The 23203-nt window shown below is 47.2% G+C and overlaps 4 protein-coding genes across 15 annotated transcripts; 3 read left to right on the top strand and 1 right to left on the bottom strand.

Annotated features, from left to right (window-relative positions):
- Positions 1 to 288: 288 nt before the first annotated feature.
- LOC131108725 (LYR motif-containing protein 4B-like) lies at positions 289 to 10924 on the bottom strand. 2 transcript variants are annotated; one of them, XR_009120524.1, is made up of 4 exons: positions 10764 to 10924; positions 8547 to 8667; positions 5785 to 5902; positions 289 to 2486 (listed from the first exon to the last, which is right to left on the bottom strand). XR_009120524.1 is itself a non-coding variant. In XM_058059965.1 (3 exons), exons 1-3 carry the CDS (start codon positions 10850 to 10852, stop codon positions 5855 to 5857), a joined length of 258 nt encoding a protein of 85 aa, XP_057915948.1. In that variant the 5' UTR covers positions 10853 to 10924; the 3' UTR covers positions 5693 to 5854. The 2 variants fall into 2 exon arrangements, 1 of the variants encoding a protein (XP_057915948.1); XM_058059965.1 differs by lacking the exon at positions 289 to 2486 and having other exon boundaries at positions 5693 to 5902.
- Positions 1250 to 2825, top strand: LOC131108724 (cytochrome b5-like). Its single transcript, XM_058059964.1, has 5 exons — positions 1250 to 1535; positions 1974 to 2102; positions 2223 to 2252; positions 2324 to 2358; positions 2424 to 2825. Exons 1-5 carry the CDS (start codon positions 1398 to 1400, stop codon positions 2509 to 2511), a joined length of 420 nt encoding a protein of 139 aa, XP_057915947.1. The 5' UTR covers positions 1250 to 1397; the 3' UTR covers positions 2512 to 2825.
- LOC131108723 (protein phosphatase 1 regulatory subunit 3G-like) lies at positions 4031 to 6212 on the top strand. Its single transcript, XM_058059962.1, has one exon. It carries the CDS (start codon positions 4093 to 4095, stop codon positions 4828 to 4830), a length of 738 nt encoding a protein of 245 aa, XP_057915945.1. The 5' UTR covers positions 4031 to 4092; the 3' UTR covers positions 4831 to 6212.
- On the top strand, positions 9478 to 22228 carry LOC131108720 (phenylalanine--tRNA ligase, mitochondrial-like). 11 transcript variants are annotated; one of them, XM_058059957.1, is made up of 11 exons: positions 9478 to 10130; positions 11509 to 11659; positions 12468 to 12769; positions 13178 to 13264; positions 13345 to 13404; positions 13470 to 13638; positions 13703 to 13865; positions 13930 to 14061; positions 20200 to 20360; positions 20834 to 20991; positions 21905 to 22226. In XM_058059957.1, exons 3-11 carry the CDS (start codon positions 12486 to 12488, stop codon positions 22041 to 22043), a joined length of 1353 nt encoding a protein of 450 aa, XP_057915940.1. In that variant the 5' UTR covers positions 9478 to 10130; positions 11509 to 11659; positions 12468 to 12485; the 3' UTR covers positions 22044 to 22226. The 11 variants fall into 11 exon arrangements, 9 of the variants coding, with proteins under 9 accessions (XP_057915940.1, XP_057915942.1, XP_057915941.1 ...); XM_058059959.1 differs by having other exon boundaries at positions 9478 to 10152; XM_058059958.1 differs by having other exon boundaries at positions 9478 to 10160.
- Positions 22229 to 23203: the final 975 nt, after the last annotated feature.

Below are 23203 nucleotides of genomic sequence, written 5' to 3'. Positions count from 1 at the left end.
AAATTCACACCTTAGGATGTTAAAACACAAATGCATGCTGACCTTTTAATGACCCCCCTCTCAACAACAACAAAAAACACCAGTTAGCATTAGCTATGCTCACTTAGCATCACTACAGCTGCTAAGTGTGCTAACAACAGTTTGACCACAACAACGTCCAACACAAAACACTGGCGCCACTAAATGAACTCAATGAATGTCAACGCCAGGGAAGCTGCCACCTGGCGGTGCAATTCTAGTACTGCAACCTCCCTTTATTTTATCAAAACTTGTTTATTCATCACAGTACATGTTTACATGCTACTATTTGTGCGAGTAAACACAAAATAACTTATTTGCTGAGACAAGTATTGTCTTTATGTCCTTTGATGTTTTTTACGCTCGCACAGGCAAGAGGAAAATAAAAGTGTGGGATGAATTGGGAAGTGGGAAGTGTTGGAAGAAAAGTGCATCGGTCAGTGGGTGACTGCAGGAAAAGTGGAGGAAGAAGAACGAGGCAAGCAATTAAATCTTCTCCTCAGTGGTCTCCCTCCATTACTCTCCCAGCAGAGCTTCATCAGTCTGGTCTGCTTCGTCCTCAAGTTCATGTCATCTTCTTAATGTCAAACATGTGGACCGCGTTACAGGCTGGCTCCTCGCAAGCCACAACCAACACGTCGTCAATCAAGTGTGAGGGAAATGAAAAGAAAACGAGAGAGAAAATGCAGAGAAGAGAAAGATTCACTCCTAATAAGAAACTAAATGATCAGTTTCCATTCCTACACATATAAAATATCCACTGAACAGCTTTACATTGATTAAAAATACATTTCCAGATATGTCTACAATCTTTATGGAAATGAATATGAATCTTCAAAGACAAAATGATTTTGTGGGAAAACTCATCAATTTGACGAATTCGGTGGGAATTGGTAATAGTTACAAATGACAACACAAGTTATTTCACAGGTTTACGTGACTTGCGTGACAACGGTGCCTTAGTACTATTGCACCTCGCCACGCCCCTTCCCCCATACCTTGAATGATTGACAAATTGCACGTCTAATCGCACACGCGACTGAAAGACAGCATCCAATAGGAACGTTTGAGGGCGGTACTAAAAACATTGCGATAAACTTTGGAATTATTGTGACACGAACGAGGTAAGATACCACCTTACCGGAAATACAATTTCACAATAAACGTCCAAGTAAGGTTGGTTGAGCTGGTTGAGTTTAATTTGAAAGTGTAAACCGGAGTTTAAGTACGATAAAAGTCGACTCTAAAACCATGCTTATTTGTTGATAGCAAGTAGGTTAAATGTCGCTGATTGTGGGGAGGTAAAAGTCGTGATTAAGTAAAAGTTTTTAATCTTTCCTTTACTGCGACGTGTCTGGTTGGTGCCTGCAAAACAAAAGATGGCGAACAAGGAGGAAAAGAGCCCTGATGGAGTGAAATATTTCAGACTGGCGGAGATCGAGGAGCAAAACACGTTTAAGTCTACTTGGATCGTCATCCACCACAAAGTCTACGATGTCACCAAGTTCCTAGAGGAGGTGAGGACACACATGAGACCCCTTCACGTCACATGGCCTTTGCACCGGAAGTGTAGGGGGTAGATACATGCTTGCTGTTGATATGGACAGAAGGGCTGAGCAATAAGTAAATTAGAAACTCAACTGAATCACTTAAGGGCACAGTTGTCCATGCTAAGTTGCCAGAAGCCAAAAGTAATGGTAATGTTGTGTAAAAGTTGTGAAAAGAGGGGGGGATGACGTCCACTCAAATGTTCTAGATGTCCTTCAGTAAACATTTTGGACTGTTGTCAAGGTTGCGCCGAAGGACGCTGATGGTGGATGCAGTGTGAAGGCCACCGGCGGTCAAGTCAGCAGCGTTAAAATATCCAAGTGTTGACAATAATTATGTACATGTTTGCTTTCCCTCTTATCAAAACTCATTTTATGACACGTTCAATGTCCAACCCTTGTCTCCAGCACCCTGGTGGGGAGGAGGTCCTGAGGGAGCAGGCGGGTGGAGATGCCACTGAGAGCTTTGAGGACGTGGGACACTCAAGCGATGCGCGGGAAGTGGCCAGTCAGATGGTGATTGGCGAGCTGCATCCGGTCTGACCACCTTCTTTTCCATAGTATTTAGTCAGGATTTAAAAAAAACAAAGATGGCGTCTGCATTGAGTAGACAAACATGACTCAGCGTTTTGTTTGTTTGCTTGCTTCTTTGTGCAGGACGACAGAGAGAAGCTGGCCAAGCCCTCCGTGAGTTCACTTACAGTCGAGACCACTTTCAGTGGTGGCTTCATAAAGATTATGATGTGTTTGTTTTCCAGGAAAGTCTGGTGACCACCTTGAGGGATGAACAAAGGTACACACACAAACAACAAAGCAAACGTACGCTGATACTCACATGCGCATGAATTGTCCTTGCAGCTGGTGGCCGAACTGGTTCATCCCAGCCGTGGTCGCCGCCATCGTCACGCTGGTGTACCGCATCTGCACGGCAGAAAGCGAGGTGTGACGTCATGGCCTGCTGCGGTGACATCATAACCGCTCGCTCTCTGATTGACAGCCGAGGCTCTGCCCTGCAGACGACTGAAATTGCACTTAAAAATTCAGATGTATACATTTTTTTTGTAATTCTCCGTGATCGAAACATTTTGAAATCGTCCAGGAGGAGCGGTGAAGGCGCTCCGAGTCATGTGAGCAACATCAAGAAAAACAGCATGATCGCCAGGCATCTGCTATTACATTGTGCGATGGTATGAATGAACTTCCTGTGTGTATGAGTTGACTTGAATGAGACCAAATAAAATCATTTTTCATCAATTATCATGAGTTTCTAAATAATAGCCACAAAACTTGCTGACACAGGGAGTCAGTTGCCAATAGATGGTGCTACTGTCGTTCAGGAAAAACATGCTGCCAAATGTCACTGAATGTTTCACCACAAACACATTTAAGAATTTGAGTGGGCAGCAGGAGGCATTCAACGATAGTGACGTAAAATGAGAATATTGATGAATGAGCATTTGTTTTTGTAAGAGAAAGTGACATCAGGATGGTCTATGATGTCAGTGTTGACTTTGCAGTGACGCACTCGGAGACAGTGTTATGTAACATAACGCTTTACTGACGCGGACATTTGTAACGTGCTGTTTGTGTCGGCATGATGCCATGTTCCTGTGCAAGCGCTGACATGTTTGTGTTATTTATGGGACTATAGATGCATTATTCATTCATTTTCTACCGCTTATCCTCACAAGGGTCATGGGCATGCTGGAGCCTATCCCAGCTGTCTTCGGGCAAGAGGCGGGGTCCACCCTGGTCACCAGCCATTTACACTCACATTCATACCTATGGACAATTTGGAGTCTCCAATCAACCTCGCATGTTTTAGGAATGTGGGAGGAAACCCACGCATGGAAATTGAATTTGAACCCGGGTCTCCTAGCTGTGAGGCCTACACGCTAACCACTCGTGCAGCCCTATTCTGCATTATCTTGAAGACAAAATCAACAGGATGTTCAGGCTAAAGCTTTGGATATTTCAAGGAAGAGGAGTTATTTTAAAGAAACATGGGTTGAACAAAGACATCACCTATATAATAAGTGCTGATTCTTTCAAGTCGTTCTATTAGACCGGATAACGTTTGTTTTCAACATTAGTGTTGGCCAAGCTATGCTTACAGGTCAAAATGTCACAATGATTTTGCCTCTTTCTTTTCCAACTTTGTGTTGCTGGTCGTCAATTTTAAAACAAGTCTCCATGCTTCTCTGACATTTTAAATGTGGTATTCATTGATGAAACATAAAGTTGTTGTTTTGAATGTCAACCTGCACACAAGTCCACATGAATTCATGTTCATGTTGTATGTAGTATGTGTGTTTATGTGTGTTTAGTTCAAGTGTCAGTGGTTGAAAGTTGTTCTACGTTAAGTACGTGATAGCAGGTGCAGCATTCCGGGTTGTGGGGGGGGGCTGGGCTATGACGTTGGGGCGGGTGGGGGTGTTGTCCCCTCCTCTATACAAGCCATCCCACACTGGGATCACATGGACTCTGACCGGCGTGCAGCACACTGAGGGGCGGCTTGGCAGCCGTCATGTCCCACTCAGCGCTGCAGTTCCAGGCCGGGGACGAGGTGCCGTGTGCGGGCCCCGACGAGGATGATACGCTGGCAGACGAGGATGACATCTGTCAGCTGGAGAAGCACATGTCAGAGCGCCGGAGGGCCAGGTCGCTTCCGGCATGCCCGGCTGCCCTGCTGGCTGCTGTGGCTGGAAGTAACGGGCCCAAGAGGGTGACATTTGCAGACTCCATGGGCTTGAGTCTGGCCAGCGTCAAACACTTCAGCTCACTGGAGGAGCCTCATGTCCCCAGCAAAGTGTTTTCTCGTCATGCCAGCTTCCCTCCACAAGGAGACCGTCTGGGGGTACTGGACCAACACTTTGACCTCCCGGAGCCCCATGACCCAGACGGTCGTGTCCAGCATCTGCGCGTCTGCTTGGAGCAGCTCTCCGTCACTCAGTTCGACGTGCGGGGGCACATACGTGTGCTGAGCGGCAGCGCACACAGAGAGGTTGGGGTTCGCTACACCTTCAACGACTGGCTCTCCCATGTGGATGCGCAGGCTCTGCTTGTGGACGTGCAGCTTCCGGGTGCTGTGGGCATGCGCTACAGCTTCACCATGTACACGCCGCCCTTCATGGAGCCCGGCTCGGCGGTCCACTTCGCCGTGTACCTGCGGACTGATGAGGGTGAGTTCTGGGACAACAACGACGGCCGGAACTTCAGCCTCTGGTACCGAGGTTTACACGAGCATTTTGTCGGTGCCTCCTGAGCGATAGTTTGCGCTTTGATGTCATTGCATCAGAGGTGATGCCATCTTCAAAAACTCAGTTGAAAGGCCAAAAGGCCACTCAGAAGTGATGACAAGCTGAAATAAAAGTCATCTGTGGACGTGAGACGTGGTTTTGTTTGGTTTTGTTCTGTTAGGACCAAGATAGGACAACCATGCCCCGGGCTGGATTGCAATTGTTAAACTTGTCATCATCCAAAGTCCTGCAAAAGAGGCCCAAATTGACCAAAGTGACCCCCATGTTTGGTCAGTCAACACTCGTGATTGGTGTGTTCCAGAGCGCTGGGGATTAGGAAATATCTCACTTGGACACATTATGGCGGTTCAAAGCATGCAATGTGAAAGTAAACAAAAACAAATGGCTGACCTCAATAAGCATCTTGTTTAGTATTAGAGGTGCTTTAATGTTGAAGGGATGAAAACTAGTCAGTCACAAATTCCCCAATTTTCTACTTCCCAGCTGTTTGGAAGCCAGCACTAATGTGACAACAGAGTGTAAACAACTATTTAAAAAATGTAAGCCACCATAAATGCAGCAAACGGAACTCTCTGTTCCTGATCAATGTGGTCCCAACGACGACCCCTGCTATCAGGCCACACAACGTGTGCGGCATGTGCAGGGGTTGACAAACATGACATCCATGTTTGTGTGCAAGTGGACCAGCACGCACGCCCCTGAGCTAACACACTGGTCTATTATTAGCGTGGCACGGTCAATCACCTGCTTTACCTTCGCCCTACAAAACCTTTACCTGAACGCCCCTCCTCTCCTTCTGTGCTGCAAAGTAGGAAAAGTCATCTGAGACTAAAGCATTTTTTGGTTACGTGCCAAAATACTCTGATGTTTCCGATTGTGACTGCTTTTATTTTGTTTTGACTTTATATACAACATTCACAAAGGATATTCGCTAAACACCCCCACGATGCCCCTCCCACCTCAGAGATAGCATGTGGCGGTTGGTTGATTGGCGGTGATGTCACGTCCTCATCTCTCTCCTGCATGCTGCTACTCAACCACTGTCTTCTGGGTCTTGAACATGTGCCCGATGGCCACCTGCAAGACAGCGCCATCACTTTTACTCAAGAGGACACACCATCATACAACACTGGCCCGAATTGGCCATGCTTGACTGGTCGGATGTTTGCGTTTTTGGCCTTTTGTGTGAGTTTATGACTTCCTGTTTAACCACTTTGTACGGTGTACGGTGGCTGTGTCAGTATTACCCACTGCACAAACTTTTGAGTCTAAACCAAGGTTAAGATGATCCTACATTCAGGTCCAATATGAAACAGCTTGGAAAATAAATGGACAACAACATGCATTACAGTGTAAAATGATGCAAATAAAAATTGACACAGATGGATTTATTTCAGTTTTTTTCTTGATTTTAACTATCCCTGATAAATTACAGCCATTTGTCTTCTATTCGTATTAATGTATTTCGACTTAGTCAATACTATCTTCAGAAAATACCACAATAAGACAAGGTAGGCGTAACAGCGCTGCAGAGGCACCAGGGGGCGCCAAGCACCAACCGAGCACTGACTGTGACCTCGTCGTGATTGCGCATGGAAGGTGTGTGTGTAAGACGCCCTGATTGGCCGGTGTGTGCCGTAGGAGTGTGGCCCATTGCACCAATCGCTGGTGAGGGGGTGTGGCCTTCATGTAAATTGCTGCGGCTGGACTGTCTCCATCAGTTTGTCTCCTTCAGCCCATCTGACCTCACTCCCTGTCTGCGACCCCTGCTGGTCTCAGCGTTTTGATGTTCTTTTTGCACTTTAAACGTCATCTAAATAGGAGATGTTGACTGTGAGGATGACGGGAATTCTACTTAGTGTCAGATTGAGAGCATATATTCACAGTATTTATATGAAAAAGCAATAAGAACATGGTTACTGTTTGTGTTTCGCAACAGGACACGGACGCACTCGGAGGTCCGTCTGCTCAGCTCAATTTGGACTTCCTGTGCTGGCCTCTGATCGCGTTGAATGGCTGCTTTCTCCTCGACGCTGCACTTTGAGTGTTTGAACGTCCTGTGTGTGTTTTCTAAATCCTGCTCATGAATTATTCAAAGACGTTCTAAAGGCCCGTTTAGAGTGCTGTGGTCCTCGTGTCTTTTTCCGGAGGCACAATCTTTGCTCACAGACTGCACATATTTCTTCTTCCTTCTCAGGTGAAAGCCAATGTTACTGTTGCCATTCAAAACCAGTCTTCTCCCGACATGGCGGCTTTTCCCGATACACACAAGAGATCTAATATGAAAAATGAGCTGGAGGAGACGCCGTGGAGGGAAGCCACAACTCGTGTGAAAAGTGATACTCCACTGCCTACCACTCCCGCCGTCTCGCCATGTTGCCTGCCTGTGAGCATCTTTGATAACATCCATGGAAGTGTGTGACCTTGACCTTTAACCTCAACACACAGCCAATGACCCGAATGACTTTCATGCGCTGCAGCCTCATCTTTTGTTCCTCCAATATGACAGGCAGGCAACCAATCAGCGGTTGGTAAATCTGATGCATGAACATTGCAATTCATTAACACTGGCCTGTTAGGGGCATGTCGCCTTAATTGTCTCACTTGTGCAAGGACAAAGACAAGACAGACACCTGGACGCCACAACACCAGGAGAAAGGTCACCTGAACAGACGGATCAAATAAACGGGAGGGAGGGAATTAAAAAAAAAAGCACAGAAGGAATCATCTTTACTGTTACGGTGTGTGGTGGAGCAGCAGCCTGGAGGGTGTACAGTTTCGGGGAGATGCAGGCAGGGAGGTGGGTGGAGGGGGGCTGCGGATTTCCACTGATTGAACGGGGGAGGACAAGCACAGGAGGGAGCGGAAAGGGGGCGGGGCTTGGGGTTGATGCGAATGGGGAGGGTGAGAGCGGGCTGGGGGCGGGGGGTGATGCTGGCATTCACGCAGGGTGTTGTCCTACTTTAGTCTGCTTTCAAAATGCACGGCGTTCCCAATGTATCATCAATGAGGGGTGATTTCACTTCCACGCCGCAGTAAACGCACACAGGGATGGCCATAATAATCCATCGATTGCTGGTTAATGGCATCTTGAAGGCACTGAGGCACAATGGGAGTGCACTCGTTGGGTGCAGCCAGCAGAGGCGCTGTTTGTAAATGTACCTGACAGGTAAAACTCCCCTCGAATGACTTACTGTCAGCTGACTGGCATTCTGTCCAAGTAACTCGAAATGACAGAATGGAACCAAAGACAGTGTGACATTGCGGTGACATTAAGCAGCACTAATGGCCAACTACTGCCTCTTTAGACTGACACCAACGGCACACACACGCACACACAATGCTGCTCAAGTGGCAGCCTGCAGACAACCTGTGAGTGAATCTATCCATCAAACCTCCTCTGCAATGCTCTTCATCCTCCTGTTGCCCCCCCCAAACTTGTTGTTCAACACCCACACGCTTCCTCGCTCATTAAACACAACTTGCTGATTTCGATCTGCGGCTGCAATCCATCATCTTTACACCCTAACCGAGTTACACAAAACATGGCGACAAAGAGAGCAAATGATGTCCAGAGAGAAGGTGAGCTCCCCACAAACTGAAAGCGGGAAAGGAAGTCAAAGGCGAAAGCATGCATTATGGGTGCAAGGTTATCGACTACCGGTGGTGGTTGCTCAGCAAACAAGTGTACATCTGCATGCCGCACGTCTGTGGACATCACCTGTCTTTGTATCAGTGCCAGTGACTGCCGGCCCTCCAAAACCAGCCTCTCCACAGTTTTGGGGTCATCTACTTGCTTGTTGGCCCTGAAGGCATCACGCACCCGCCGGAGGGCATAGGTTCTGCAACAGACATAAGAACATGTGAGCTCAGACCACAATAAAAATATTGCATATTACAAGAGTCCCAGACAATGCTTTTATTAGGCCCTACTGGGAATTGCAGCTTTAATGCTAATGAGTAGCAGGTGTCTCCAAGAAGTGCTAATGTGCACTTTATCCACTTTTAATGTGGACACTGTAACTCTGTACTTGTCCAATGTAATGGATGCAATATATCACATACAACTATGTAACATTATGGAGTGGAAGACTTGCATTTTAACAGGAACATCATTCTGGGTATCCCCCCACCCCATGATGAGTGGTTGGTATGTACATCGGGGCAGGCTAAGCTAGCCAGAGCCATATCATGATTTACATTAAAAAGCAAGCGTTCGCTCAAAATTGGAGAAAACAAGTGAGGGAGGTGATCTCCCATTTGCTGATCGTACCAGGCTCTAGGGACATGTAATGCTATCAGAACATCATTAAAAAGTCACTTTAGCACAATAGCGGACCTTTAAACAACACACTGAAGGACACAAGCTTGAAGAGAAGATTGGGGAAAAAATGGATCATGTCGTAAATGATAAAGTTATTCTAATATAAACTCAACTGGAGGAACTTCACGGTCAAATTACTGCAAGTTGACAGCTGAAAGGCGCGGGTCGCAGGCAGAGGTCGTCCGAGTCCGAGCGACTCGGCTCTGTCAGCGCTAATTTGATTTGTGAGGCTTGTGGACAGAAAACACCATGCCGGAGATCAATAAACCAATAGTCAGCCAGGAGAGGGAGTGTACACAACATCGTGGTCCACTTCCTGTTAGGACAGGCCAACACTCTAATGATGTTGTTTCATGAATACATGTCAAGTTCTGGAGTGAAAACAATTATGGGCTTGATTCTTCCTCTTGATGGAGCAGGGCTGCGGCACAGCTGGCAGATCCTCAGCGACCTTGGGAAGTTTTCACTCTTTTTCTTTTGTGTCTGTCTTTGTGTGTGTGTGTAGAGCTCATTTAGGATTTAAGACCGAGCCAGTAAAGCAGTGATGGATCAGATTTACGAGCCGTCGTTAAACACCAGTGGCGTACAAGGACATGATGGAGGGATGACGAGCAAATGTGTTATAAGATGGAGGGAAAGATGGAGCCAGGAGGAGGAGATAAAAAGATAACTTCACATTATTGGACACTGGGGGGGCACCTTCCTGCGTGGTTCGGATCCGACAAACATTTTCTCTTCAAACGCAAACTTGTTGTTGTTTCCTCTTGCCTGTGACGCAAAGCAGCTGCACTGAAGCACTTTCTCCTGCAGCGAATCATCAAAGTTTCATCTCTCGTCTGCTCTTATTTCCATCTCCTCCTCTCTCAAGACTCAGCCAACATCTCCATTGCCACTTCCAGGAGGTTCTGCCGGTGCCGGTGTTAGCTGGTGGCTGTTACTCGGAGACGACGCAGTGCCTGCAGCGACGTCTGACACATTGAGGTCATCTCTTGACAATCAACAAGTACACTGGTGCAATCTTCTCCTGCTGAGCCATCGCATTCTCTCTCTTTAACAGTGAATGTGTGCCTGCGTGAGTTGATTTTCAGGGCTAAAATGCTGAGGCAGTAACTGAACAGCAGAAACGATCACAAGATCTTATAAAAATAAAAATAAGTAAAACTGAAAGTGAAACTGGCTCCAATCATTATGGAACTGATACTTGAAGTCAATAGGTTGAGTTTGGCAGATAACTGCAACACACTCATTCATTATTATTATTAATATTATTACATAAAGGTTTCAACTTGAACTTCTCTCACACCCACATATTGTTTAATAATTGATACAGCTTGGGTAAAAAAATAACATTTTAGGTCTCCCATATGCTGAGAACTTTTAAAATACGCATTAGTTAAATAGAGACGATAAGATAATAGGCCGTGCATTGAACATTAAATGCTGTTGAGCATCGCTGAAGAAAAAATGTTCCATAATTTAACACGTTAAATAACAGTGTAGAAACAGTGACGTCATAGGCAAACACACAGGCTACGTTAGCATTTAACTCGCAGCGAGCCTAATGTTTAAACCAACCAGCGAAAACATTAAAAGCAACTAACGAGCATCTTTTACCTGTAATTGTACGACGGGAAGTTTCTGCTTTCTCTCAACATCATCCGATAGAGAGAGAGCACCTGCGTACTGGAGAGCGCCGCCATCATGTTGCTAACAACGCTGCTGTTTACGTCTCAGCTTTAGGACCTAGTTGAGCAGTGTGCCCAAAGAGCGCCTGTTCGCATTTAACAATTTTGTGGCCGTTTTCTGCATTCCATATACCTTTCATATGACCTAAATTCACATTTCAGTCTTACTGTATACTGTGCTACATAGTCACAATCGTACCAAGTTATACTAAATTGTACATTGAACGATAATTCGGACAGGCACATTAATGGCCACTAAAAGACAGTCAATGCCAAACAGTTGCTGAAGGTAAGCTTGTCATGCTGTTTTCGCTGTCAAACAAACCATTTAAACACCAATTGTATGTTTTACGCACACGAAAAAATGTAATATTAATGCGCGTTATACCAACACACTAAATGGCGTTCATGTCGATCCTCACAACGCTTTATTTCCACTGCGATCGTCCTTTCTTATTGATAAGTTTCAAAGCAGATAGATTTACTTGCGGTCAGCCACTCCTGTGTGTTTCTGTATTTTACTGTAATTTTGTTTTTGTATTTCACTTTTAGGCAGCGCTACTGAGCAATTGTTTGACTATATAATAAATGTGCAAGAGTTTCTGCTGTGAGACTTGAGATGAGAAGTGTCACATTTACTTGACTTACTTCCATGTCTGCTCTCTGTTTGGTAGGTCAAGGTTCTGCTCACTGAACAAGGATCCTTCCATCCTTCCTTAATCCTGTGATCCTTACTGATTGCTCCAGAACGAATCAAGTGTTAAACATCTCTCCTACAGCTTGTCCTTGCCTCCTCCACCATTGGTCCCTTCGTGGCGCTTTCAGGTAGGTAATCCCTTCAGGCCGTGGATTGCATTGATCGTGCCATCAATTGTACTTTCATGTCCTGCATCCACGCGAGAGAACACAACACTTGCTGGAGGCTAAAAGTCGCTTTTGCGTGAGAGTGCACAAGTTGTAAACTCTGGTTTAACGCAGATATGTGGACTTCAATTTGAGCACTGGCAGAGTGCAGGGCTGAACCATATTAAGCATAAACCCTGAAACTGTATCCGCTCACCCTCACAACATTTGTGTTGATCTATTTGAAGCCACGTGCTGCCCGTCTCCCTGCCAAGATGAAAAGTAGCAGACAGGCAAAACAAAGAAAACAACCTTCACGGCATACGAAGCATTTTAGCCACAGGTGGCTCGAGTTTACAGGGCTAAATGTTAGCGTGTCCATCTGTTCGAGAAAGACTCTGAGCTCTCACGACTTCCATCTTCTGTCCAAGGACACATGTCGATGTCATGGGAATGCCCCACACATCTTGATAATGAGCGCGACGTCGCATAGCAACAGTCCCCTTGTTCATTTGCATCTTTTTATGTCAGAAAATCTGCAGTCTAATCGTGTCCCGCATTGGACTTTTGTGACCTTTCCTGTAGCCATCTTTGGCCAAATGATGACGCTGAAGTCATAGCACATCCCAGATGACCTGACCTTTTATGCTGCATTTTTCTCCCCCCACGGGAACATTCTGCTGAGTTTTCATTCTTGAATTTTATGATGGGTCAGTTGCTTCACAGAGCCTGTAGGGGTCATTTTCAAAGGACTGACTTCAAATTGACCTCTTTTTACTTTCTATTCCAGCCCCATGAATGTCGCATCATGATCCTTCGCCAGCTGCTCCGCCCTTCTTCCCGGCAGCCCTGCCCCTTCCTGCTACCTCTTCAGGGCATCACAGCATCTCGCCGGTGTGCCTGCACAGAAAGCCCCGCCCTCAGGCCTGAGATCGGTCAGGCAACTGTGGACGTGTTAGGCCACTCCTACCCCTGCGATGACTTCACCAACATCACGCCAAAGATCCTGGCCAAAGTGGGACGCAATCTCCACAACCAATCCCATCATCCTCTCTGGCTCATCAAGGAGAGGATCAAGGCTCACTTCTACAGGTGGGAACACTGCTGAGCCACCTGAGTGTCACATGACGCCCACCACATGCCAGTCAAACAAGCCCCCCCGCCCCAGCATCCTCGCCCTAGTTTGCAAACAATCAGCTGAGTGTGCGTCTCCAATGCGTCTTCAGGGAGGGAGCAGTGTTAAAGTTTACTGCGCTCCTCAGCGAACGTTGTATCTTCCTGAGTTGTCATAAAAGTGCTTTGCAGCAATCGGCACATTAATATTGCATTAGGAAGTCGTTAAGCCAGTTGTGCGATGGTGCTTTACGATTCTGCCATTTGAGGGTGTCTTGACCTTTACTCTTTAAGACGTGCACGGGTGGCAGTCTGCAGAAGCATTTTGATCACTGATGATTATTTTTATTTGTAACCGAGTAGTCCTGTGGTTGTTGTGTGCCGCAGTGCCTACATCGGTCGCTGGGGCAACCCGCTCTTCTCCGTACATGACAACCTGAGCCCCGTGGTTACCGTGGAGCAGAACTTTGACAGGTTGTCCGACTGACAGGCCCATTGTTAGTTTCTCCTCCTCCATCATTGTCATTCTTACTTTTGCTGTGGTCGATTGACAGCTTGCTGATCCCGCCTGACCACCCCAGCAGGAAGCGTGGAGATAACTACTACCTGAACAGGTAAGTGCCCCCAATGCACAGTTAGTACAGGAGAACATCCTGGTCATCAGCCGTGTGTTCTCAAGGGCCACCATGCTTCGCGCTCACACCTCCGCCCACCAGCGGGAGTTGGTAAGATCCGGCCTGGATGCCTTCCTATTGGCTGGAGACGTTTACCGACGGGACGAGATTGATGCCAGTCACTACCCTGTCTTCCACCAGATGGAGGGGGTGCGACTCTTCTCCAACCATGAGGTACGATAGAGGCCCTGACCTCTGTTAAGAAGGAATCACTTAGTGTCCCACGACTTGTGTGCAGCTCTTCTCCAAAGTCCAAAACGGTGAAGACCTCCAGATGTTTGAGGCCTCTGGTCGCAGGACGCCCCAGAAACAGGAAACGCACAGCCTGGAGGCTGTTAAGCTGGTGGAGTTCGACCTGAAACATACTCTGACGCGACTCATCGCTCACCTGTTTGGAGAAGGTCAGCTGGCAGGAGGTGCCTTCAAAGATATCATCAGGATTGATTTCCACCTCTTCCTCCTCAGATGTGGAGGTGCGGTGGGTGGACTGTTACTTCCCCTTCACTCATCCTTCCTTTGAGATGGAAGTGCGTTTCCAGGGCGACTGGATGGAGGTGCTGGGCTGTGGAGTCATGGAGCAGCAGCTACTCAACTCTGGTCAGAAGCACACACACACACCAATTTAGACAGTTTGAAAGTGCTTATTGTAAGCCTTACTTGCAACATGCCGTTTTGTGTGTCTGTAGCTTTAATGCAAATGGACTTTAAAAAGTTTGAGGGACACGTTAGTCTTATTACATCATTACAAAGTGACCTTCGTATAACAGGGCAGCTTTAAACAGGAAGAGTAATACATCAGCTTGTGGATGAAACATCCTTCCGGAGCGCTCAATTGATTGGCTCGTTGCAACATCACACGGGTCTTAACCCTGCCCACAAATGCCTGTCAACTCATTGAGTGAGTGCACTCATGGTATCCTCTCCAGCTAAATGGTGAACTCACCGCTTTGCCTGCTGAACAAAGTTGCACCGCCGCGCTCCACTGGCCCACTGCTTGTTCTGATCAATAATAGATAGTTTCAGACATGGAGCGAACACGCCCATCAGACCGCCACCACCACCACCACCATCGTGCTGTGTGTGTGTGACAGCAGCCATGACATGTTTAAACAGGACAATTAGTGGAGAGGGAGGGGCATTAAAATAGTTCAACTGGATGCTGAATATGTTGTTGGTCACAAACTAGTACGACTAAGTCATTTTAACTGACCGTCACTTACACACTGGCGTGTGTTGGTAACCACACACACACCGTTCTCCTTCGCACTCTCCCAACTCCTCACCCGCTCCACCTCCCTTACATTTCCACTGCGGCAGTGTGGCTGGTTGCCCTAGTAACGCGCCACATTCAACACCCCCCCCCCTTTTCGCTCTCCATCCAATATTTCTGGAGCAGAGCATTCGAGACAATAGCGAGGGAGGAAAAAAAGAGAGGGACGAGAGAGCACAGGAGTGACCGTAGTGAAGAGAGAGAGAGAGAGCGAGCGAGGATGGAGGGATGGAGGACCAGTGGCAACAGGGGACACCAGTTGGCTTGTGTGTTATTTAATGGTGTGACCGCCATATGTGTTGCCTGAGGCACAGTGTGATGGTGGGGGGGCGCACGGGGTGCTGAGGGGAGGACAAAGGAGAGATGAAAGAGGAAGCGGGAGTTAGGGAGGAAAAAAGGACTGATGGAGGAGAGGAGGGAGTGATGGATGGGTGAGGAGTAGGAGGGATGAAGGAGAAATTAAACATCTTCATTAATTCACTGACGGAGGAGGTGGTAGAGCGAGCAAGCGAGCGAGCGAGAGTCTTTTTCTTCTTCTTCTTCTCTGCTTATTTATTCATCAGCTTACACTCCACACCAACACCTTTGCTCTGTATTTGATTTTGCATGTTTTTGAATGAATGTGTGTGCACTAAAACACTTGTGTGTCTGTCTACGTGTGTCCCACGGGTTTCCCCACCCAACATATGGGACTTGTGCTAATGGACACACCCCCTCGCCCAAAAACCTGATTTACACACGCCCCACGGGACAAGAGGGGGCAGGCACGTGCCAACAGGGTTGTGTGTGTGCGCGTGTGTGTGGATACTGAAATCTGATTAAAGTCGTGTTGGTGACAATTAACAGCCTCTCAAAGCTGTCGCCCCCGGGCCCTTTGGGAATGTGTGTGTGTGGTTCAGGTGCGTGCTTTCCAGCTTAATCCCCCCTTTTGAATAAATCATGTGACCCCTTCCCCCTTACCCCGATCCTTCTCTCATTAAACGCCGTCTGACGTCACCCCCACAGGGCTTTGCTTCATTTTTCATTTTTTTCTTCTCCTTGCTGAGTCAGCGCGTTCATCCTCATAGCTCCGCCCACTCAGAGGATGGAGAGATGACAAAGGTGGCACTGAAGGAGAGAGAAGAGACGAAAATGAAGCGTGGCCACCTTTCTCCTCTGTTATGTTTTCTGGCTTGTAAAGACCCGCCTTCTCTTGACCCCTGGCCTCACTGTGACTGACGGCTTTCTTAGCCCCTCCCCCCCCATCTGTGTATCCCTTTCATCCCGACATTCCTCTTCCAATTCCACCTCAATCATCCCTCACACTGTCTGCCTCCCTAACGCCCCTGGTTCTCCCAGTGGGGGCAATGACTGGTGGCCAGCTGGTACCCCCACTCACACACACAAACGCCATCAACAGCAGTCTTTTTAAAGAAACAAGCCTAAAAAATAGCAACGTAGTCTCTCCAAAACATATCTCACGGTGTGCAACAGACCAATCTGATGTAAGACCATGTGTGTGCGTGTCCGTCTGTCTCGGGGGTTTGCGAAGGGCAGAGCAAACATTTGTTTGTGCAGCGATCCATCTCAGCAGGCCGTTGTGGTCCATAACAAACAGAGTGGGGGGTGGGGCTAGGGTGTTAGGGGGTGGAGCTTGGCTGCATCCGCACGCACGGACACACAAAAAACACTTGACGTCTGATGCTGACTCTCTGCCGCCATGACGAGCTCAACATATTTGCCTCACATTCTTGGGATGGTTTTGAGAGGCCTCGCGATTACAATCAGAGCAACGTGGCTCCGTTTCTGGTCACGATGCCGCTTGATGTTGCGATTCATGAATATTCCAACACATCTATTAATAGTGCGGCGCTCTAGCACATGGAAGTAAATAGTTGACTGTTGAAGGTTTTCATGTGATCACTGGAACTCATCACATACGTCTGTGAGCTGGCTGCGGCACAGTCAGGCACCGGGATCAGTTTTGTGGAAAAAGATAAAACACAGAGTTAGCTTCATCACGCCACAAATCCCACCGATGACATCATCCAAGCTGGACAAATCCTGACACGCTCGTCGGCTCTTTCTGGCAGCTGTGTTGTCTCAGACTCACACTTGCCATTTGTCATGTGGCACTGCAGGTCTGATGCTCCTCAAACGTTACACGTCATCTTCTATGACTCTCATTTGGTGCTGATGGCACAAGGCTGTTTTTGGAAGAATGCATTTTTTAACCGTTCCTTTACACGACAATACCTTTTTAGTGAGTGAAATGGCACACTTTTAAACACTCTTAAAGTCAGAGTTTTGTTTGTTAAAGGAGACCTATTGTGACCTATTAATGTAGTTACATTCTTGTATTCTCATGTTAAACAATGCCAAAGTTTCAGATAATGAGGTTTGCGCATTTGGAAGTGAGCCCTGAAAGAAGTTTGGGATGGCTCTGAACGCTCTGTTTCAGATTTGTACGCGACAACAGCATTTTTATGATAAGTCGTCACCATCCTCATCAGCCGATGTAGTGTTCCGATTTGAACACTCCAGTTGATGTCATAAGAAGAATCAATGACATCTACCATGACGCATTTGGGGTTGATTTATTCAAAAAACTGCCTTGATCAAAGATATAAAAACCTCATTTCGACCTCCAAGCTTAAAAATAGCATCCCTAAATGGAAGCTTTGTTGCGTGTGCCTTCCAATGCTCAGTGACGCCATCTCGCATTGTCGTCAGGATTGTGTGACATTGTCGTCGTCACCATCGTCCTCAGCCATTTTTTGAATAAAACACATAAAAAAGTCATTTCGGCCGCTTGTTTCTAGGGCAACAGCATTTACGCAACTAAATTGGCAAGTTTTGTTTATAAGTTTGTTATTCGAACATTCTAGATCGTGTCAGAAGAATCCACGTCCTCTACAACTTGAGGGCGGTTTGATCAAGGCTAGGTTTTGAGAAGGCCAAAAAAACGTCGCTTCAACTGGTCATTTACGCAACAAATGCATTTTTGTGACTAAAAGGTTTAAAATAGCATCTGAAAGTGGAAGTGTTGTTGCGTGTGCCTCTCTATCCTCAATGATGCCATCATGCACTGTTGCAGCGCACCTGTTGTCAGGACCGCATGACATCATCGTCGTCTTCATCATCCTCGCCTTCATGACCTTCCTCCCCCGTTATCTTCATCATCCCCCTCTGTCAGCATCGTCATCCTCACCCTCATGCCACATCTGATGCTGTGCGTGTCCATCTGTGCTCGTGTGACTCAGCGGTGTGTGCGTTTTACCGTGTGTGACATGTTCCTCTTGTCGCAAAGTAATACGATTACAGCGATGAAGACATCAGCTCGGCTTAATGAGCGCAGTGTTTGAAGACGTCTACCTCAGCGGCAGCGTTTCATGTCACCCCTGGGACACGGTGGGCGGGTGGAGACTGTGAAAACAATGAGATGATAATGAAGACGAGGGTGGTTGTTGTCGACAAGGTGAAGTCATCTTCAGACCTACATGGAGTTCTCACCGCTTACTTACCAGGAGGATGAAGGTTTCTGTGAAACAGAAAATGAAGGTCAAACATGGAGTGTTGCACTTGTAGGAGAACCTCTCCGAGGGAGTTCACATGATGACCTGAGTGTCATCCTTGTTACGTTACTGTGGGCATAGAAGCAGGAAGAGGAAGTGGAACAAGTTCAACTCCACTAATGAAATAGCAATAGCGGCTAGCTGTTGATGCCATCATGGCGGAAGAACGACTTCTTCAAAGCGAGCACTTTGTCGTGAGGACCCCTGGAGGAACACTTCAGCACCGCCCGTGTTTGCGGCGGACAGATGGCGAGGCGGGCGGCCCTGAAGCACGCCGAGCGCACGAGTGTTTGCGGAGGTGTTTTGGACTTGGGAGGATTTCCTTCTGCCGCTGCTGCTGTTCTCTTGTCCCATTATCCACTTTGTAGTCTGGAGAGGACGCCGTTTATCCCCCCCATATGGAGACAGCGAGGGGTTAAATGTGGCGCGGCCTCCTCCACTACCTGAATGTCACGGTGCACAGATGTGACACAGCTGGAGTGCACGGTGGCAGGATGCGACCGGAGGGCCTCATCTATCTGGGACAATCTTTGCAATCTCAGCTCTGGCATCTACTTCCTGTTAACACTATCAGCTCTGGCATCTACTTCCTGTTTACTCTGCGCTGACATCTATATTTAAATTCCTTCACCGACACCCACTTCCTGATTACATTTAAGCTCTGGGATCTACTTCCTGTTTCACATCTACCTCTTGTTTACTCTCACGGCTCTGGCATTTACTTCCTGCTTCAAGTCCATGCTCTGACATCCTGTTTGTCGGCCTTCGGGGTCTAAATGACAGAGTAGACATCAAAGTGCCTTAACCCGAACTAAACTCCGGTTCAGGTCATTAAGCTGCGGGTAGCGCCGCCTCCTGACCTCCAGCGCTCACAGCTAATCCGCTGCTAATTTGATTCGTGCTGGCCACAGACGTGGTAGGTTTGTCCGCATGTGTGGTGAAGGCCGTGGGGACGTCCACCTGTCTACCTGCACCTGTGAAAGGTACAGACGAATGGATCAATTAGCAGCCTCTTGTTGCCTGGTTACTAACAACTCTGCATAATTGATGTTTTCTTCATCACTCATTCCCGGTCTAGCTGGTTGCGTGATTCATGTTCACAAGAAGGGACAAAGAGATTGGCTCGAGATTGGTGCTACATGTTGCATCCATGGCTGCACACTGACATTTTTGTCTTTCTTGGAAGTCTTCTGGATCATAAATCAAGTTTGAGCAGGGGGGAGGAGCCTGCCAATAGTCCATTCAAGGTCTGCTAATAGTGATGGATGTGAGTGGGATGTGGATGTGTGCGGGTGAAGGAATGGAACTCCTTCGTGTACCCTGAAGTGACCTGATGGAGGTATAGAAATATCTTTGTTGTAGTGTTTTCTTCTTGGAAGCGATGATGTTAGGGAAGAGGAAGGTGGAGGAAAAAAACATGGCGGACAACACATCTTGTCTGCTTGTGTGTGTGTGTGTGTGTCTAATTAAGAGCAGTGTTTGGTGTCATGGCCATCTATGTAATCATAGAGCTTAATCGCTATGCAGCAATGCATACATTTACTCACCGCAAATCTAATTAGCAGACCAACCACTCTTTTTTTATGATTATTAAATGGCGCTCTAACCGGATATGGAGAAGTTCTTATTGATAGATATTAGGAAAGACGTCAGTTTGACATGAAGAGCTGCTGTGGAGGCGGGGGCGATGAAGACTGATGAGCAGTCACACTCTGATTGCTTTCTCATGAAGTGAAGATTTATTCCGTCTTGTTGGACCCGTCGACCCCCTCGCCGCTCATTAGCATAGAAAGCACATTTCTCTGTTCCTCATTGGATACAAGTGATGAGGCCCTTCCTGTTTGTGTAGCTTGATAATGCCAACCTATGACCCTTATACTTTACCAATGGTGTCATCTTGTGTGGTTCTAGCCGGTGCCGACAACAAGCTGGGCTGGGCGTTCGGACTAGGCCTGGAGAGGCTGGCCATGGTTCTCTACAACATCCCCGACATCCGGATCTTCTGGAGCCAAGATGAGCGCTTCCTCACGCAATTCCAAGTGGACGACATACACAAGGCTGTCCACTTCCAGGTAGCAAAGACATGTAAGAGGAGGCACATCCATAGAGGGATGGAGGAGGGGGCTATTGATGAAGTAGTTTCCTTGGAGGCTCCAGTGGGATCATGGCTCATCTCCTGCCCAGGGTCAGTGCACCTCTCCTGGGCTGCACCTCTCCACTTTTGCCCATTAAAGTCTGGATGGTCCGTGATACACACCTAATCAAGTGGAGCTGCTGCTGCTGTGTGTGTGTGTGTAAACAGATACACACACACACACACACACACACACACACACACACACACGCACGCATACCGAGGAGGTTTTAGAAAGACGGTTGATGTATTACCACCACACATCATAGAATTAAATACCATGACAATAAATCCCCTTGGTGGCTTTCAAAGCAATCCCATTAGATGCTTTGTGACAGGAAGTAAACACATCAGAAAATCATATGTCCATTTTCTCACCATCTTTGTCCTCCACTTCCTGTTTGTCCCAAGGCACTCAGCAAATATCCCCCCCTGCACAATGACATCTCCTTCTGGCTGCCCGCGGACGAGCGTGTCTTCGATGCCAACGACTTCTATGAGCTGGTGCGCTCCGTCGCTGGGGACCTGGTGGAGAAGGTCTCGCTGGTGGATGACTTCACGCACCCCAAGTGAGCGTGCACACACACACTGCGGAGTGCTGGAGGAAGAAGGATGTAGGAGACAAGTGAGGAGGTGACATTTAGAAAAAGTGTTGACATTTAAAGAAACAATATATTTATGTGTATTGTAGTTGTTGTTGGGGGGAGAGGCAAAGAGGACAACTTCCTCTTGCTCATCAATCATTCAAAGTAGGCGTGGCCAAAGGAGGAGGGGAGAGGGAGGGTGTGTCATTACATTAGATTAATTTATGACATTACGGCTCAGGCTAAGTGCACATTTGTGCAACGTTAACGAGCCATTATCTCCCATTGGCTGTTATGCGACACCGCCACGGATCCTCTTGGGTCCCCATCAGAACCACTTTGCTCAGAACTTTTGACACCGACACGGCTCACATTGCACAGGATGGATGGAACCTTCCAGAAATTAGGCTTTTAACACAGGAAGAAGTACTTCCTGACACACACATACACATGCAGGAGTTTGGAGTTCCTGTCGGGACAGGAAGTTGTTAGCTGTTCTGTGCGGGGCGCCGTGACGACCAGAAGCGCTTGAAAGGCTCGTTAAAGGTCAAGTGGAGCTCTTAACGAGCAATTAGCAGACAGGGAAAATGTCACGTGAATTATTCACTGTGATGACAAACGCCAGTCACATACCCACACCCTTCACACACACCTACTTGGTTTCGGTGGAAGCTTTGACTCTGTGTGTGTAGTGTACAGGTGTCCCGGTATTGATCTTCACCTGTGGACCGGAAAATGGATACATGAATTATTGAAGGAGGACACAGTCTATCACATGAAAAGCATTCACTTGTCTTCTTGCTTGTGACATTTGCTACACAACCACGTTGAATAATTGAGAGCTCTGTCAGTAAGAAGCAAGTAAGAAGATAATTTTATCCCGTCTTTTGTCTGGCAGGAGTGGGAGGCGGAGTCTCTGCTTCCGCATCGTCTACCGCCACACGGAGCGTACACTGAGTCAACAGGAAGTCGGTCTGGTCCACCAGAGGATCGAGCGCAGCGCCGAGAGCGAGTTGGGCGTGGAGGGTCGATACTGAGCTGGGCACTTTAATATTAGGTACGCCATTAGGCGCCCTCATGGTAGATATGGAATCAGCTGGGTGTGAATGCTTTAAGTCGGATGTTGATATTATACTGTTGTGATGTGCTTTTTTAAAATAAAAAATAAAATACTGAAAAAATGTCCTGTAGCGTCTTGTGACTACCCGCTGGTTTGGTTGTCATAGTAACAAGGTCCCACCGACAGTCAAACTTTTACAGTGAGAGAAGTGGTACACTCCGATTGATGGCCACTGTTCAAAACTGACCGATTTCTGTGAAAAAGCATGTGATTGGTATATGCTGTCCATCACAAAAGCCAATCACCTCTGGCTGCATGCTGCAGCCTGTATTGAGCATCTCTCGCCCACTTTCCTTCACACCGTGCAGGCAGCCAAACCCAAAACAATCATGTCTGCCATCTGGAACTTAACTGTCGTCGTTGAGAGTGATATACATTTTGCACCTTGCAAAACATGCCATGTAAAATGTCTCACTGGTAGAGCATGTTAATAAGTTTTAATAGGGCATTTAGGAACAAACGGTGGTGAATTGGTGAATTTTTGAGGCTCACAATGTGATTAGCAGTCAAGCAGCAGCTAATGTAGCAAAGGCATTAGCATCTAGCTAAATCCCTAGCAAAAAGCAATCCAATATATATCAATATATTCCAAGCTAAAAGGAAGCCAAAAGGAAGTCTCTGTCTTATGATAACAATGTTTTCCAAATGTTTCCAAACTTTTGAGTGGTAATATATTTTTACAATAAGCTGAGGGCCAATTTTTTAAAAGGCTACGGGCCAAAAATGCCTCCCGGGCTGCACTTTGCTCACCCCTGATAATTTTGGTGCTGAAAGGGGCGGGGCTTATGTTGTATTCCCGGTCATGCGTCCAAGCATGTTTAGCTAGTTCCTGCTAGCTTGCTCGTTGGTTCTTCTTAATCAGAAAATGACAGGAAGAAGGGTCCGGAAAAGCCCGAGCTTGTTGACAGTTGGACTTCAGCTTTATGTCCAGAGCGCCGTGACAGGCTGCTTGGATCTTATTTTTAGTAGCGACCCACTTTGAAGGTTCCGAGCGAGGCGGAAAGCAAACAAGATGAAGTTTTTGCGTCCTAATTTAGTTCCGAAAATAACCTAGATTTTGATCTGAGGCCACGCCCA

This window comes from Doryrhamphus excisus, chromosome 21 (assembly GCF_030265055.1).
Source record: "Doryrhamphus excisus isolate RoL2022-K1 chromosome 21, RoL_Dexc_1.0, whole genome shotgun sequence".
Lineage (NCBI taxonomy): Eukaryota > Metazoa > Chordata > Actinopteri > Syngnathiformes > Syngnathidae > Doryrhamphus > Doryrhamphus excisus.
Note: the sequence above shows the minus strand (reverse complement) of the source record. Positions and strands in the feature narration are given on the sequence as shown.